Source organism: Colius striatus, chromosome 10 (genome assembly GCF_028858725.1).
Source record: "Colius striatus isolate bColStr4 chromosome 10, bColStr4.1.hap1, whole genome shotgun sequence".
Lineage (NCBI taxonomy): Eukaryota > Metazoa > Chordata > Aves > Coliiformes > Coliidae > Colius > Colius striatus.
In genome coordinates this window covers 33243149-33260049 of record NC_084768.1, presented here as the reverse complement: position 1 = coordinate 33260049, position 16901 = coordinate 33243149, and the positions used below count along the sequence as shown (strand labels likewise).

General features: G+C 40.8%; 1 protein-coding gene across 1 annotated transcript in view; it reads right to left on the bottom strand.

Moving 5' to 3' along the window:
- Positions 1–16901, bottom strand: part of DPYD (dihydropyrimidine dehydrogenase) — a 320182-nt gene that overhangs the window by 224395 nt on the left and 78886 nt on the right. Inside the window, exon 4 of the mRNA XM_062003807.1 lies at positions 10179–10266. Within this exon, the coding sequence (XP_061859791.1) occupies positions 10179–10266 (88 nt within the window). The remainder of the gene's footprint in view (positions 1–10178; positions 10267–16901) is intronic.

The following is a 16901-nucleotide window of genomic DNA, read 5'->3' as shown; positions in this document are numbered from 1 at the left end:
TACCTGTAGATATTGCACTGCTGAATTATCTTTTGAACTCTCTTCCTCAGCCACATAATGATCAGGGCAAACACTTATTTTCCTCCTCACCTAAATAGCAAAGCAGGGAACTGATTAAAGAAGTTGTGTACAATTCACAACTTCACAGATTCTCAATATTCAGTGCACGTCATCACCAGGAACAGTTTCCTGATAATGAGAGCTAGGAAGATTCCTTTCCACAATAAAAATCTAAGCAATGGACATTTCTAAGTTCTCAGTGCCGGATGCCATGAGAAAACAAACCCTTGTTGGTTTTTTTAGGCTGGAGAATTCTCTTAAGAGGGAGCATCAGAAGAAATGTCAGGAGTGAGCTGCAGTCTCATTGACAGGGAGAGGACTACTGAGGCAGTTCTGCATTTACATTTATGATATTATGGTGTAATTAAAGCAAACAGTTTACATCCAATCTTTTCTCCTGATCTTCTCTATAGTCAATAAAAGTTTACTTAATTGTAGACTCTAGTTCTTTCTTTATTTTACCACTCCTGAAGTCCTACCAGGGAAATCCATGACGATAGGTTAATGCTAGAGTTTCCTTTAAAGGCCAGAAGACCCTACATTACCCCTTAGAATCAGCACACAGCTGAGGTTTCACAAGTTCCTTCAGTGAGAAACAAATGTCAGTATCTCATTCCAGCTCTCTCTAAACTAGAAATAGCTGAGAGATTATAAAACAACATTCCCTTCCTCTTTCACTGCTTCCATATTCCAGTCCTTAATAACCACCACTAGTAGAAACTGTTGTTTATGGTGTCATTACCTGTCTGTCCCAGGATAGCCGACTTGGAAGGGTCAGAAGATGCCCACCGAAGCAACACAAAGCAAACAGTCACAGCAGCCCCTGTGCAGTGCCTGTGACTGTCACAGGACACAGGAGTGTGCATTCCAAGAGAATGCTTTGCCACACAGAACAAGAATCCAGGGATGAATAGAAAGCAGTGTCAAGATTTGACAACAGAACCAACAACTGGTGACAAGACTTTGGTTTGGGAGGTTCACATTCCCTAAAGGCACGTTAAAAGCCTGAGCGTAAAATGCTTGAAAGTTAAATAAGGAGCTAGAGACACAGCTAGAGATTCCCAAGAGAATGCCAACGTTTAAGAACTGTGTTTGTAGATGCGAGTAGACCTTTTGCTTAGAGATGCTGGTCTATTGCACTGCAGGAGCCCCTGTCCATCACCTGGAAACACAAACCAGCTGCCTGGGTGGACTTTAATAGTGTCTATGAAACTCCTATGCAAACCGTACCCCTGGCTGAAGAGGCAATCCTGTTACACAGCTGCTCTGGGAGAACTTCCAACCATCCTGCAGGTGGGAACTGGTAAAGCACTTTATCACCCCCCAGTCTCATCTACATCAATGTAAAGGAGTATTAGTTAAACAGAAATTGTAGCAAGTATTGTGGCTCTTCTAGATGAAGTATGCTGTTTTGATAGGCCAGAGACTGTTAGAGCTGCTAAAAACAGTCAGTAAAGGCATTGTAAGCTCAATTCAGCAGCAAAACATAGAAGTCTAGTTACAATGGAGATGTCCCTGATACACCACCAGGCAGACAGCAGGGGTGACACACTCGTTGTGCAGACCCCCATCTTTCTGAAGCAGCACTCAGAGGCCAGTCTGGATACCCTACAGCATTCTAAGCGGCACTAGATGTCTGTTCCCCGGGCAATTACATCTAGCCATTCCTTTTCCCTACTCTAAGGGAATAATTACAAGCCACTACCAAGATTTTTATCGCTAACTCAAAGACAAAATGGTTTTCAAATGATTTTTGTTCAGTTTGATATTTCACTGCACATGAGAGCTACAGTTTCCCTTCCTGTGTTGTCCAGGATTATTATTTTTATTATCTGCAACTCTGGTTCAATGGAAACAATTACAACAATGTGCATTTCCATTTCAGTAGCTTCATTAAGGGTTTTTTTATGTGTTTAGGCCTTGCAATTAAAATCAATACACAAAGCTAGTTATTCCTGGAATGCAAAGCTGTTAAATGTTCCTTTTTAAAATTAATTTCATCACATATTTGTAAAGTTTATTCTCACATTTGAGCTGTGCCACTAAAGGCAGCATCAACACAGCTGCCATGTTCTACCTGTCTTGCAAGCTCAAACCAAACTCTGAGCATGGCTATGCTACAAAATGTCAGGGTATGTTAAAGCAGCAAGTGACTTCAGAGAGACAGGACCAAGGTCACTGTGGATATTAGACTTATATGACATGGCTTATTGAGGAGAGATCTAGAGAAACCTGTCTCAGAACATCAAGCCAGAGATCACTAAGGAGAAGGCTAGGGCAGACGTCTTACTGGGGGTAAGGCCAGCTGCTTCAGCTGGGAAATATGACAGTATACATGAAGGTGGAATCCTAACTTGGGAAGTTTTCAGATGTTGCTGTGATGACCATGAGCTGCTGCTGGTAACAGCAGCAGTGGCAGGACCTGGGAAAGAGCTGTGTCCTCTTCAAAGGAGAGTACCAAAAGGTGTAATAGTACATGTGACCATTCTAAATATCTAATCCATTAGATGAGCTGTATCAGAGGGTTTGTATCTTCCAGTCTTAACACCCAAGATAACAATGATAAATTAAGAGACAGTCCCACCTGAAGTCCAAAGAGTTCCACTTATCCTTGGGAGCACTAGGGCAGGTCTCCTGCACTGCTACACTGCTGTGCTCTAACTGTGCTAAGGCAGATGCTTGTAAAGATGAAAGGTCAGTAACAGACTCAGTGCTGACTTGGTTTCCCTGACTGACAAGTCAAAAATCAACTTCTGTCCCCTTTACCATCAGCAAACTTCTAACACACTGGCGGACGAGCCGCAGTTCCCTAACTGTCCTCTTCCACCTTCCAGAACACCAGTGGAACCCCTGTTCCCATTGCCACTGTTCCCATCCACTGCCAGTGAAAGGGTACAGTCACTTGCCCCCGCCGTGAGTCCCTGGGGTGGCTGCAGAGCAAGCCCATCTGCAGCCTCCTTGATTCCCAGGGCACAGGCCAGCAGAGACACTGGGCTGTGGGCAGGACTTCAGGAGCCCAGCTCCCAGTTGCTTCATCTCTTTGTCCTTTCATTCCGTTCATCCTGCCTTTACTGTGTTGGATAAACACCATTAGATATATTTTACAAAAACTGTCAGGGAAATGCAGTATCAGCCTAGTGAGTTACACTAAGTGCTGTTATACAAACTATGCTGTGAAACTGCAAACCATCACGTTACTGCTGCACCAAATGAGCTTGTGGTACACATACAGTGTCTTAAATGTTTGGTTACATGAACAATTTGTGCCTACTTTTAATTCTGAAAGCACGTATTCATGATCATTACATTTTCCAGTGACATTAAAAGCAGAATATTCCTAGAGCATTCGCATCTTATACAAAATTATTGATCAATCTGACGTCACAAAACCAGGGTGCAGCACGCTGCATACGAAACAGACGTGAGCTGCAGGCCTGGCAAGCTACACACGGCACCTTGTACACGAGAAAGGATCAGCATTAAAGGGAGGCTGGCTTCATTAAAATGACACAGTTACCCCAGGGCGCGGAGTGATGCAAGCTACCTTAACAGTCTGGAGGAATTTTTGTAGGTGCTGAAATAACAAGATGACTCAGTTGGCTAGTTTCTTACAGATGTCACACAGCAAGCAAGTCTAAAACTGGAATGTTTCTGAAAATTTCAATGAGATAAACGACTGCTCGTGCTTTTCTCCATGGAATCTTTTTTCTTCCCATGCACTTCCATAGAAATAAATTAATCTAACTGGAATAGGATGTTTTGTGCTTTCCTACATCAAAACGTCAATAAATACTACATTGCTAACACAGGGAACAAAAACAAGCCTTAAACAGACATCAATAATCAGTGGAAACCAGGCAGAGGAGGATCTCCACATGTATCATTTGGAAGCATTATATAATTTGCATGCAAATGAGACTGGTTTTTACTTGGGAAAAAAAAAAGGTATTAAAACACATAGGATCAATACTGAGAGACCAGAAGAAATTGCATTTACTATCAAGAAACGCTTACAGCATCTTTTCTTTCAATTCCATTCGAGAGCTTTTCGTACAAACTCATTATGCATCAGGGCATTTGGATAGCGCGGTTTACTCAAAAACAATTAAGAACACGTATTATTATGCTTTATGCAATAGAAATGAATATACTGACTTCATTAGGGTTTGGGGAGAGAGTGAATGCTTTAAAAGAAAAGTGGTAATTTCCTTTTCATCTCCGTTTAGCTTAGAAAAACAGGGAGACATAGCAAAAAAATAAGGGAAAATATCACCACCTCCTCTCCAAGCTCATGTTTTGTGATGGCTTTAAAATTTACTCAAAATGCATTGGATTAAAATATTTTCCCATGCCACAGAGCCCCTATTTAAAGTACGTTGTTATATAAGTAGCATTTTTCACACTGACACACACCAGTTCAAATATAACGGGAAACGCCCCCAGTCTGTCAGCCCCTCCCCAAATATCTCTCAGAGAAGAATGAACAAAACATGACAGCAACTTATCAAATCATACATATTCTATATTATAATGTTGATGATTTTTAATCAATCCAGAAACCTTTCACATCATTTGACTCGTGCCATCATAACAGGACTGTAATTTCACACAGTGTCACTATCTCTTTACGAAGAAGAACGGAAGAAATATCTTGTTCTGTCATTTTGTCCTTTGTAGTCTAGAATGTGAGAGATTCCTTAATTGACATAGTGTCATCGCAAAAGTCTATTCTACATAATTACACTATGGCAACTGAAACCAGCTGTCAGCCATTCCATTACACTAAGTACAAACAGACATCTCAAGAAAAGTCACTGTTTCAAGTGCATCAATTTAACACCATTACTACTTTTTCTTTTAAATGTTATTTTGTATTTAGTGACCCGAAATATACAAAGATTAACAGAGAAAGCTGAATAAAATGGCACTTGCAAAAACCTGGGGCCTCAAAGTAGTACTTAAAGATTAATTGTGATGCATATCTGTATATAATTATTACCAATCATCGAGCAGCTTTCTGACTTCCACAATCCTTCATTGTATTAACAGTATCCCACTTACAGTATTTTACATATGAACTGTGACTCATGATTTTCTACAGTCTTTGCAATGGCACACACTTGTCCTTTGGTAATTTACTCAAGAGTTCCTTTGGCACAGAAAAACCGTCATTCTGTTTCTCTCACCTGTCATAGCCCTATGTCTCTCAGCACCCTTTCTCCATACAATCATTTTCTCTTAATGACCCCACAGCTTTTTGTCTCTTGCCTTCCTTTGTCTACACACTTTTCCTTTTTTCCCTGCTATCTCCTTCCTCATATTGCCACAGACACTTTTTCCTTTACTCCTTCGCTCTCACAAACTTCAGGTTCACCCTTAACCCTTGGTGTCTATCTCTTCTCTTCCAGTTTGCTCTTTCTCTCGTTTCTCTCTTGAGGAAAAAAATACAACCTGGTTTCTCTCTTGAAACCCCCCAACACATTTCCTTTGGTTGCATTTAAACCTCAACATTTCCCTGAAATCATAAAACTCACTCTTGTGTTCCACAGTTTTCTCTGTACTGTTCCTGACGTTCATTTCTCTCACCCCCCCAGGAGCGTTCTGTACCTCCTATCCCAAAGGCTTTGTTGGTGTGAGGTTTCTCTTTACTCTTTACCGGTGGGGGGTTTTTGGTGGTTTTTTGTTTAAACTGCTGCCCACCGGAAGGCTTACATCCTCCTACAACGTCTGTTAGCAAGTGACTGACATGTCAGCTCAGACCAGTTTGTACTACACCCCTTAAGGGATTTAGGAAAAGAGGGTCTTTCTGAACAAGGAGAAAACTGTTGAATCAGTGTCAGGAATCACTGTAATGCTGCAAGACCTGAGATTAAAATGTGAGAGCTAGTAGCAGAGAGTTGCAGCAATAGTGTGATTTTTGAGCACTGATAACACAAAAGATCTTTCTGCACCCCCAGTCCTTCACTACAGGCTCAGGCTATGAAGGCTGAGTCACTCACTCCTTATTCCTGTGCCATGTAAAACAACTTAATATCCCAGTGCCTAAACTGCACCAACAGCTGTTTTTCAATGCGACTACTCAGCCATAAAGGTGTCTGATAACAAAAAGCTCCAAGGGCATCTCACTGAAGACTACAAAGGTAGAGCACAGGAGCAGCTGTTGCTTCCTAATGGCCCCTTCCTCTGGCACACATGCTTCAGCGTCACAGGAGGAAGGCTGGCAGGGCTGCAAGGGTCCAGGCTGAGAGCTGCTTCCAGGAAGCTGCAGGGTTTTCTGCTGCCCTACAATATCTGCTCGTGCCAGCCCTAATGACAGGTGCTGCAGCTTTGTTTTACCAAGTCCTTCTAGGTTTGAGCTATCAGCACAGGGAAAGGAGGACATAAAATCCTACAGTCATTCCTGGTACTCATTCAGGGTTAGGAGGACGAAGCTTTCTCTTGCAGAAGCTGAAGAATCTCTTTTTTTCTGGGTGGCTTTTTTTCCATTTAAAGAAAGAAATAACTAAGATGGCACTTGTGCACTGTAAAACAAAGAATATCTAGTTTGCCATGTGAAGGCTGTTATTTAAAGAGAGGACAGATGGAAGTCAATTTCCCATGTTCTGATGTTTAGAAACAAAAGTAGCAACGTGTGCGTGGTGAATCTGAAATGTAGTCTGAGAGACACGATTGCAAGTGGTCTCTATGAACTGAGAAGCGCTGGCTGAGAAGACACAATAGAATAGATTGTACCTTTATAAAGTGGAGTTGTAATCCAGTTTGTATGGAAAAAGAGAATGGAAGTTGTGGCCCAAACTCCACTGAGTCACAGCAGCTAACACAATACAGCATAAGTGACATTATTTTTCTCAAAGAGGCTCAAGGCTCATTGAGTCTGGCAATTCAATTACCCTCTCAACCCAGAAGCAACCCCTCCTCCCCTGTCCCTCTTCTACTCCTGAGCTCAGGTCTAATGGCAGAACAGCTACATTGTACACGGCCTGTAAATATCTAAAAAGCCTCAGGCTTAAGAGAACAAGAATCCCTGACCTTTTATGATTGCCATAGCAGTTTCCCAACAAAACAAACTGCATACAATAGAGCTCTTAAATACCTGACAAAGTAATTCATTTTCAGTACACTGCTGTCTAAATACTCCATATTAATAATGAATCATGTTTAAATAAATACCTGTGTACAATACTGCTTACACAGGGATGAGGACAAGGAATTTATTGAACTGATCTCCTCTGAACAAGTGGAAGGGTAACCTGCTGAAGGGAGTTGCTCAAGTGAGTGATGAAGCAAGATTCAGAAGAAGGAACAGGGACTTCCACAGGTCTAGAAAGTATATCCCAATTTCCTGGATTTATTGGCCTCAAATACCTGAGTGTTCTAAGCATAACCTATTTATTTTGTCTAGAAGCTACCAGATATATTCATAAGCTTTTGGATTTAAAAAACCCGAAGCTTGTTTACAAGGTGAAAACAGAAAAGTTTCTCATTTTGTAATGTATTATCAACGACACAAAGTATACTTGATCATGTGAAGCAAATACTTCTCTCACCATAATACAAGAAGATTAAGCAGGCAGCTTGCTGAATGATGTCTGAATGATTATTCCCATAAAAGTTTAGAAAAATACCAAAGGAGGTGAAAAATTACTTATGGGTTCCATTAAAACCTTCTGAAAGATAAGCCAGACATTTCAGTGGGGCTTTCTAAAGCACACGCTGTTGTTTCCTCCCTACTTTCAAAGCATGTGCTGCAGGTACCCCAACCAGCACAAGAGCAGAAGGAAAGAGGGGAGAGGACAGTGAGGAGCAGCCACGGGAGCAGGCGCTCACAGGCTCTCATGGTGTGAACCATTTCAGCTTTCAGTATCCCTCTCTCGACTCCCACCTGACGTCCATCGCTTGCTTGGCAGAAAGCAAGGAGTGACAGAGGGCAGCAGTGTACAAACAGAGGTACATACCCATACTTCGGGAAAAATCCTATTGATTAAGGAAACAGGAATAGATTTTGTTATAATAGAAATACTTTCTAGCAAAGGCATCAGAAACGAATTCATTACAAGGAAAATTCATCCTAGCAGACTGCAGCCATCAAGCAAAGGCTGTGTTCTCTCTATCCACTGCTCATTTCCCTGAGAAGGTAGGTGCCTGGCACATCAGCTGCAGGAAGGAGGCAGAGTCATGGACACAGAGGACAGACATATGCAGGCTTTGCTAGCCTTGTTCCTCAGTCCATGGCTACATTACTTACCCTTTCTACCAAGTGATAAAGGGGAGTTTTATTTCTGAGCCTATCAGAGTCTAAAAGACCCATCAAATATACCACTCCAGGATGCTGCCCATGCTTGCTGTTCTTCCGACAACTTTTGACTTCTGCTGCTGTCTTCAAGCCCATCTTCCCTGGCTCCTTATTCCTAGCTTTTCTATTTTGATAATCAAGTCCTTTTTCTTTCCTCATCACCACATCATCCTGTCCTACCCAAGGCAGTAGCACAACTAGTCCTTTAATGAGAAAAGGCTATCCTGATAAAATAACTTTCATAAAACTTCCTTTAGGTTTCCTAAACAAACTACAGCCCAACGATGAGATGGAGACCAGCAGCTTCATTATTGTCTTGTACCTTCTCTGTTTAGTTTGCCTGCTTGATGATGCCCAGCAGAGGTACGAAGCAGCACCACGCCACATACTATATATACACTATGGCTGCAAACAGATGCCTGACTTCATGAAATAACGGCTGCAGTGGCAGGGTACAGATCACCTGAGGAAATTGTCTCTATGCAGATGCTCGGCACAATGCCAGGTACTGTGAACTACAGCAATCCAGGGTTATAACTGATACATGTATCCACTTAAACATAAGAAACAACTCTTTCCCTGTTGAGGTGAGGGAGCCCTGGCACAGGCTGCCCAGAGGGGTTGTGGAGGCTCCTTCCTTGGAGGTCTTCAAGACCCGCCTGGACATGTTCCTATGTGACCTGATCTAGGTGACCCTGCTTCTGCAGAGGGGTAGGACTGGATGATCTCTAAAGGTCCCTTCCAACCCCTACCATTCTATGATTCTATGATTCTACGTATCTCAGTATCTCCTTTTATTCTGACATTTGCTGTTAAGGTGCAGGATTTAGTGGTGTCTTCTTTGTGCAATGCACAGTGTAGTAAAGGCAACGTGGCTGTTAACTTGCACATGGCAGTGCTACTGTGTCCTGCTTCACTCCAGCTTTACCTGCATTGTCCCTTCCAGCTGCATCTAACAGTGAGACATGTTAGAGCATAAAACGCTGTCAGAAAATCTTTGTAGCACCCCCAGTAGATTATGAGACCAGTTGAGCTGGTACAGACAAATCAATCACATGGCAGCTAATGATGCCACAGATGGGAAGTAAGTTTTAAAAGGTATGGGACAATCAATACCCAGTCATCTTCAGGCTACCCTCAACAGCCTAATTAATCTTGTCACACCAACTTGGCAGTCATTTATATTTCTGACTGCCCAAAGTCATTTGTAAACCAAAAATCAGAATAATATGAATATGATTTCATTATGATTATGGTATAATAGCCATCTAAGAAAGAAAAAAGGCACAGTATCTCTAAAAACGGGTTCAATTTATTCCTGTAGTATCTTCTTAATCATCTAAGCGACTGACTGCATTTGCACTGACCACAGCCTCTTTACTATAAACTACAAGAAAACGTTCCTTGAGATGACCACCTTCATGTCAGGTTTCTACCCAAAGCAAACTTAAACTCTAGTCATTTCTAATGAAAAATTTAAAAAGAAAGACAAACCAGAAAACAACAAACAGCTTTAACAAAGGAAAAGGTTTTATCACTCTAATACCTCAGGTAGCAGCACAGTTAAATAATTACATTGTAATGCTTGGGTTTTTAAATATCATTGTGTTTGAAAAGCACCAAACCCAGAAATGTGACATGAAGAGCTAGATTTGCACCACAGCCCATCTGTAAGGGCACAGAACAGCAGCAAAAGTCATTGGAAAATACTGACTTGCACTTTAAATCATCTCTTGAAAGCAGGTTTTTTTTCAGAGATAAACCTGGAAATGCAATGTGACTAACAGAACTGCAGGTAACTGCTGTTATCTGTTTCCACCTTTACCTTGTTTGCAATACTTGTGATGAATGACTTGATATCCAGATTAGTTGGGCAGCTCTTCTGGCAAGGGGCATCTGCACACTTCAGGCATCTACAGGAATAAAACACAGTGTGTCAAGGAGGCATGGATCACAAATGCTGCTGGTAGCAGAAGGTTTTCGAGTTATCACGGTAGAGGAGAAGCCACAGAGGAAGAATACAGAGCATTTTCATAACATTTCTATTGAAAATCTCAAAGCACTACATGATCATTATTGACTGCCATTCAACACTGGTCACATTCTGGTGAGCCCACAAAGGAAGGCAGTAGGATGCACTTACAAACACTCAATCACAGAATTATTGTTTGGTTGGAAAAGACCTGTAAGATTCTCGAGTCCAACTCCCAACCTCACACTGCCAAGTCCACAAACGGAATGTGTCTAAGTATTGGGAAACAATGTCTAATTACAAACAAGTAATTTTACCCTGAAATTCAAGACAGCTAAGCTTCTGACTATTTCATTTTTCTGTTTGAAAAACATCTGTGCTGGGAGTCTGAATTTACTAACAAAGCTCTGGAAGCGTCACCACTAATTAAATTCTGCAGGTTGGACAATCAGACACACAAAAGCAAGTGCATTTCCACACAGGAAGGAATTACTTTGCACTATATGTGCCAAATAATACAAAGAGCTGATAAATTTTCAAGTCTTAAAAAAACTACAGCACAATGTACTTCCTTTTGATACACCTGTGACCTCTGGAAACAATTCAGTAGTCTTACATATAGTCCCAGCTGAAATCCCTCAGACACTCTTCTTGTCATCCCTAATGGCAAAACCTAACTGCACATTGGAACATGCAAAGGTTTATTGTCTGTTGTTGTATAGTCATCCATGAGGATGTACCAGACTGGTTGCTTGCACAAAGTGCCATCTAAGGGTTAAGTCCTCAGGGTAGTCTGTGCAATTTGCAGTAAGCAAACCTAACCAAAAAGGTAAGAGTCAGATGCAGAAGTAAAATGGTTCTCTATTACACACAAAACTATTTGTACATACTTCTGGTTTTACATATCATAGAATCAGAGAACCATCATAGAATGGTATATCAATGATTATTATAGGTCAAATGTCACACTGCTGATTATCTCAGAATTCATTAAGTTACTCCAGATGCTCTGTTTCTCTAACAGACAGAATCTATGTCAACTGCATTTCTAACAGTTATGGAAAAAGAAGTAAAACTTGCTGTTTATGTGTTACCTCAGCACAACTACTTACATTAAGTTCCACCTGTCCTCCTTAATTACTGAGAGACATAAAAAAGCCCATGGATCTCGCTGGGACAGAGTGTTTTCAAACACAGGAAAGCTGCCATAGGCCTACAGACTACACACATAAAGTGAAGAGCACATGAAAAGGAATGAGATGCCCAGAATACCTGCAGTGAAAAACTGACTTTGACTTTGTCAATCACACACATTGCTTTTGTTTTCTCTTTTGTTTGTTTGTTTGTCTGGGGTTTTGTTTTTTTTTTTTCAATTAAGGTCAGAATAAGTGAGAAGCAAAGACAGTTAAGGAAAAGATTAATTAGTCTTTTGTCTTCCTATTTGTTATCATCTGCAGACACCACAGCACCAGCAGAATTTGAAGGCACACACAGTAGTGGTTATATGGATTTTCTCACAGAACTGGTCATGGGGAAAAGGTCCCAGAGGAAATATTTAAAGGTAAACAGGTCTCTCAGGCTGCAAAAGCAGGGAAATCTGATACAGCAAAACCCAGGTTCAAGATCATAGCAGGTTACTAGTTCAACTAGTCAGGATGTCAGAGGGCTCTGGCAGAAGAGCATCATCAGGTTTAGCCGTGGCAGCTAAATATACTGCTGCCCAGCTATACTCACTGACAGGCACATGTTAGAAATGCCTTAACAAGCAAAGGCAGGCCAGTGGGGACCTCAAACGTTGATGTGGCCAGAGCACTGAGTCAAGAAGATGCACCTAGCATCCTAAGCAGACTGGAAGATGGGCAAGTCTTAGTAGTAGAAGACAGTAAAAAAAGGAGATAGGCTAAACAATATATACCAGCATGAGGGCTCAGATGATCATCATGCCCGTGTAGGCAGTAAGGAAATAATACCAATAGAAAATCACCTGTTTCAAAAAGGCAACGCTAATGATTCCATAATTCCATTATGACTTTTTGCTCTTCACTTTCCTGAGTGTGATTTCCTTTGAAATACACCAGCCCTGTACCCAACACCAAAAGAATTGTACTTAAACTACATTTCTGTGGATTATATATGGCACAACCTCACGTCAAAACCGATCAGCTTGGCACCTAGCAAAATAAGCAATGTACAGGTTGCCTGTTGTGGCTAGCAAGCATCTTCACCAAATCATTTCTCTCCTGATTTTTGAGCTGGTTCAGAAATAACAGCTGTTGAAAATGTCAGCTATTGGGGGGGTGGATAACACAAACTTGAATGTGAGCTTTGAGGGGGAGAGGAGGTTGCCATGAATATGCCAGTCCATGCTTTCTCTTATAATAATACCATCTTCCGATTCTCTGAGCACTCTGCAGACTAAAGTGCACCAGACTGCCATTAATCCCACTTATCACCGTGACAGCTCAGTAATTACACTCCCGCTACAGCTAGGTACTGTAAGGTACTGTAGTCCTAATAAAACATCAAGCAATGTGCAGAATGCGTGCTGGTGAGGTGTTTTATTAAACTTGGGAGGTTGATCATCAAGTGACATTAGTGTTGACCTATTTTTCTATCTGACGATAAATTATCCTTTGACCATACTATAATAGATATTACAGAGTGCATTTACTGTACCAAGGAGCAAAGGTATTGCATTCTGGTGAACCAAGCAAAGAGCATAAATAAAATAGCAGAATCATCCACCAGAAAGTTATTACATAAAGTGCTGCAAGTGATTGATCCTTTCAAAAATCACGGGCAAAATACCGTGCTTAAGGGAATACACCGACAATTACCTCGAGCTTCAATTCCAGGTGTATGCCCCATATGAAGAAGTGTTCAGTCTTACACCTCTTTCCTTTTCCTGTAACTGTCCTCCCCGCCTATGAAATCCCACCTTTTGTTTCACAAGGTTATTCCTTGGCTATAGTTTTTGTTCAAAATGACGTACACAAACAAGCCAGAAATGTGGATTAAATATCTGTGATTCACCTGCTAGCTCCTACTGAAGTCAAATGCAGGGCTACATGCTCCCTGTTCAAACAAGCCAGCCAACCCAGCAAAATGAAATGGCCATGTTTTCAGGTGGTCATGGTATTTTGGACTGCATAGAAATACAGAGCATCAGACAAAGCCAGACCTACGCTAATCTCAGAGCACACAGCAGCATTTCCTAGGAAAAATGCAGGAAGAATCCTTCCAGCTATCAGAAGAGACCTTATAATTGATTTCCCCCCATTCCTTCATGGAACAGCATCTCCTTTAGAAACATACAGGCTATGCTGAATCTTAAAAGATACCGCATTCACTTCATATGCATAGAGATTTCAATGTAAAAGGCAACACCATAGACTTTGCACCACTAAACTTGAGGAACTCAAAGAAAAGGAATTCTATTTTCCCTTTTGGAAGCACTTAGCTGTTCCTTCAACTCAGTCTCATTGTGAAATGGTAAATTGAGTTAGATATGAAACCCCTACAAATACTGTGCAAGTATAGCATATTTATATAAATATTTATGCAAATATTATCATTTGGCACAGGTTTATAGACATGCCTGTGACTATATAATGACAGAAATTCACATTTCCCACACATCTAAGCTCAAAATTTACATCTCTTACTGAACAGTGTTAAATTATACATATGTATCCCCAGTGAACTTAAAATCTTTAACTTCTGATTTTTAAATGTTGCAACACTGCAGTTATTTATTGTTTAAGGTGAACTGCCTGTAAATCTCTTTCAGGCACAAAATAACACATGCAAAGGCTACTTATGCAGTAGCTCAACAGTATCAGCTACCAGGTTTGTACCTACCAATTTTGTCAGTGCTAAATAAGCACCAAAACCATGCATGTACACACACAGGCTCATCCAATCAACCCCTAATAGCATGAGTACTAAGAAAAAAACCCAAAACATACGACACAGAGTAGCAGATTGCAAACATCTGAAGGCAAACAACCTAAAAAGCTTCATAAGTATCAAATTCTTCTTTCCATACAATAAAAATAGAAAAATTGAATAGACAAATAACAGTTGCAGATTTCTGGAACACATAATACTGGAAATACTGGGGGGGGGGGGGAAAGATGCAATAAACCATGAGGTCTATGCTTAAAAAGGAGTAGAAAGAAAACCAGGAAAAGAAAACAAAGTAACAAATTTCTACACCAAAATCTTTCCCTTAGGAAAAAATGATACCAGAAACCAGCTCTCTGTTCTTGTCTACAGAAGAGAAAGAGAAAAGGAAGCCATAGGCAAGACTAATTTTCAATTAATAGTTTTCATTGTTTAGCTGTTGAAATATTACCCAGTATTTCAAGGTTAAAATAGCTGACCAATAGTCTCATTTCTAGGTCCAGACCAGCGCTTAACACACTTTTTCCCTCCAAACAAAGAAGGGCATTCAGTTATATTGATACCTAAGCCTGCAGTGAAGGATTGTCTAACTGGCAATATTACCTCAAGTGCAACCAAAGGTATGCTGAAAGACTGGGAGTGAAACAGGTAATCTGGAACAACATCCACACCAGATGGTTGCTGATAGCCTGGCCAATTTTCATACAGCACAAAGCTGGCCAAAGGACCTTTATCATGGTTACTACTGGCAGAGCTTTAGAAGTTTATTAAATCCTAATGCATTTATGTGGGGTTCTGCAGAACATAAACCTTCCTTTTGAAAAAGGCTTCAAGATCTACTGCTTGAAGAAGTTTGGAAAACTTTACCTTCTCCCCAGAGAAGGAGCCCTGTAAGGGGAAATGCCCAGCCTGTTAGCAATGCACAGCACTGAGACAAAACATTCAGTGGCACAGAAATTGGCAGGCAATGCTAGTTCATATCTGAAGAAAGAAGAAAGGCTCCCACATCACCACTGTTGCCTCTTCAGTCACCTGGGAGCTCTGTGAACCCTCTGCAGACCTACAGAAAATGGGATGACTTCTCTGCCAGTAAGTTAAGATGACCAGAGGAAGCAAACTTTCAATAGACACACTGTACAAGATTAGAGACAGGTAAGATGCTGCTGGCAGCTACAGGAGGTGTAAGGGAGGTGCTTTTTATTGAAAAGAAGAAATGCTCAGAATTGAAAGTTAGTTTCCAGACACAAAAACCTCCTACCCTAGTGCAGAATAATGGCACTTACAGGCAAGGTTATTTTCGGACACTTAAGAGCTAGTGAATCATATGGGACACAGACTCGAAATCATTCCATTCATCAATGACTCATCTTTCTCTTTTCTTTTTTGGCACTCTACATGATCATAATTCTTCTTTTCTCATCTACTTCTGAATCTCCCTTGAGTGCAGGAACTCTCCTCTTTCCTTTGCATCTCCTTGGCTGTCTTCCTGGTTTTTTGTAGTCTTTTTCCCTCCCATCATCTGAAACTCCTTTGTCCTGTAACTTTTTATGATTAACCCATTTTAATGGATAATGTTGATAATACAAAAAAGTGTGACCCAATGTCTAACAGCACATATTTACAACAGTGGTGCAGGAGAGTGTGCACTTGTCACTTCTCAATCCATCTTTTGACTTCTTGCCATCTGCCATGCAGCCCATCAGAACCTTCATTTCTGGTAGGCTCCTGCACTAAATACTGTCCTTGCCCAGCAATATCTCCTCTGTATACTCAGGACCATGCCATCTTGGACTGTGATACAAAGAGAGGCTGCCAGAAAAGGAGATTGGTGTGCTCTTCTCTTAAACCCCCCCTGAACAATGGGAATACAGCCAAGCAGAGCTCTGCATTCAGCGGTGGGGTGTCGTTCTAGGTGCTGCCCCACAGTGAGTAGCCTGCTCCAAGTCACTTCAGGGGATATTCTGCCTGATCTTAAATTTCACCTGTCATTTTAGGGGGCCACAGAAGTTTTCACTTATATATTGCAGTATAGCCTCAAGGACTACTGCTTTTCACTCACTCAATTTTATATAGCTTGTATATCATTACCTTAATTGTGTTTCTCCAACTTATAATGTTAGAAAATTAAAGCTGCTATATAAATTGAGTTGACTGGAAACAGAAAAAGCAGGGTGGCTTACTGAATATTGTGGCAGAAAGCATGTATATCAGCACACACCAAAGTCAGAAAAGCTGGAGCATCCTTTTGACATATCAGAAATGAAAACAAATTCTATATATATAATGCAAATCATTTCAACCATCTTGTGCTTTCTCATAGACTCACTCTGTGAACAAGTAAATCAAATAAATGGTTCACATTTCTATCAGTAACACTGTTATGTGCAGCTCATTACAAATCAATATTATTACTAAAAACATATTTGGTTTTACATCAATAGTACTAGAATCTGTATGGAATACCTTTCACCAGCTCCTTCACTCCCACACTGTCTACCTCCTCTTTGGAGTTTTACTAGTGCAATTTATTTACAGGATCTTTCAATCTATGCTTTGCTTTACAATCCTTTTGTTATATATTGCTCTACAGCATTCAAAGTTCTTTGACTCCAAAACCAAAGTTATTATCATCATGTCTCACAGAAAAACCTACTGCTGTGGTGCAGAAAT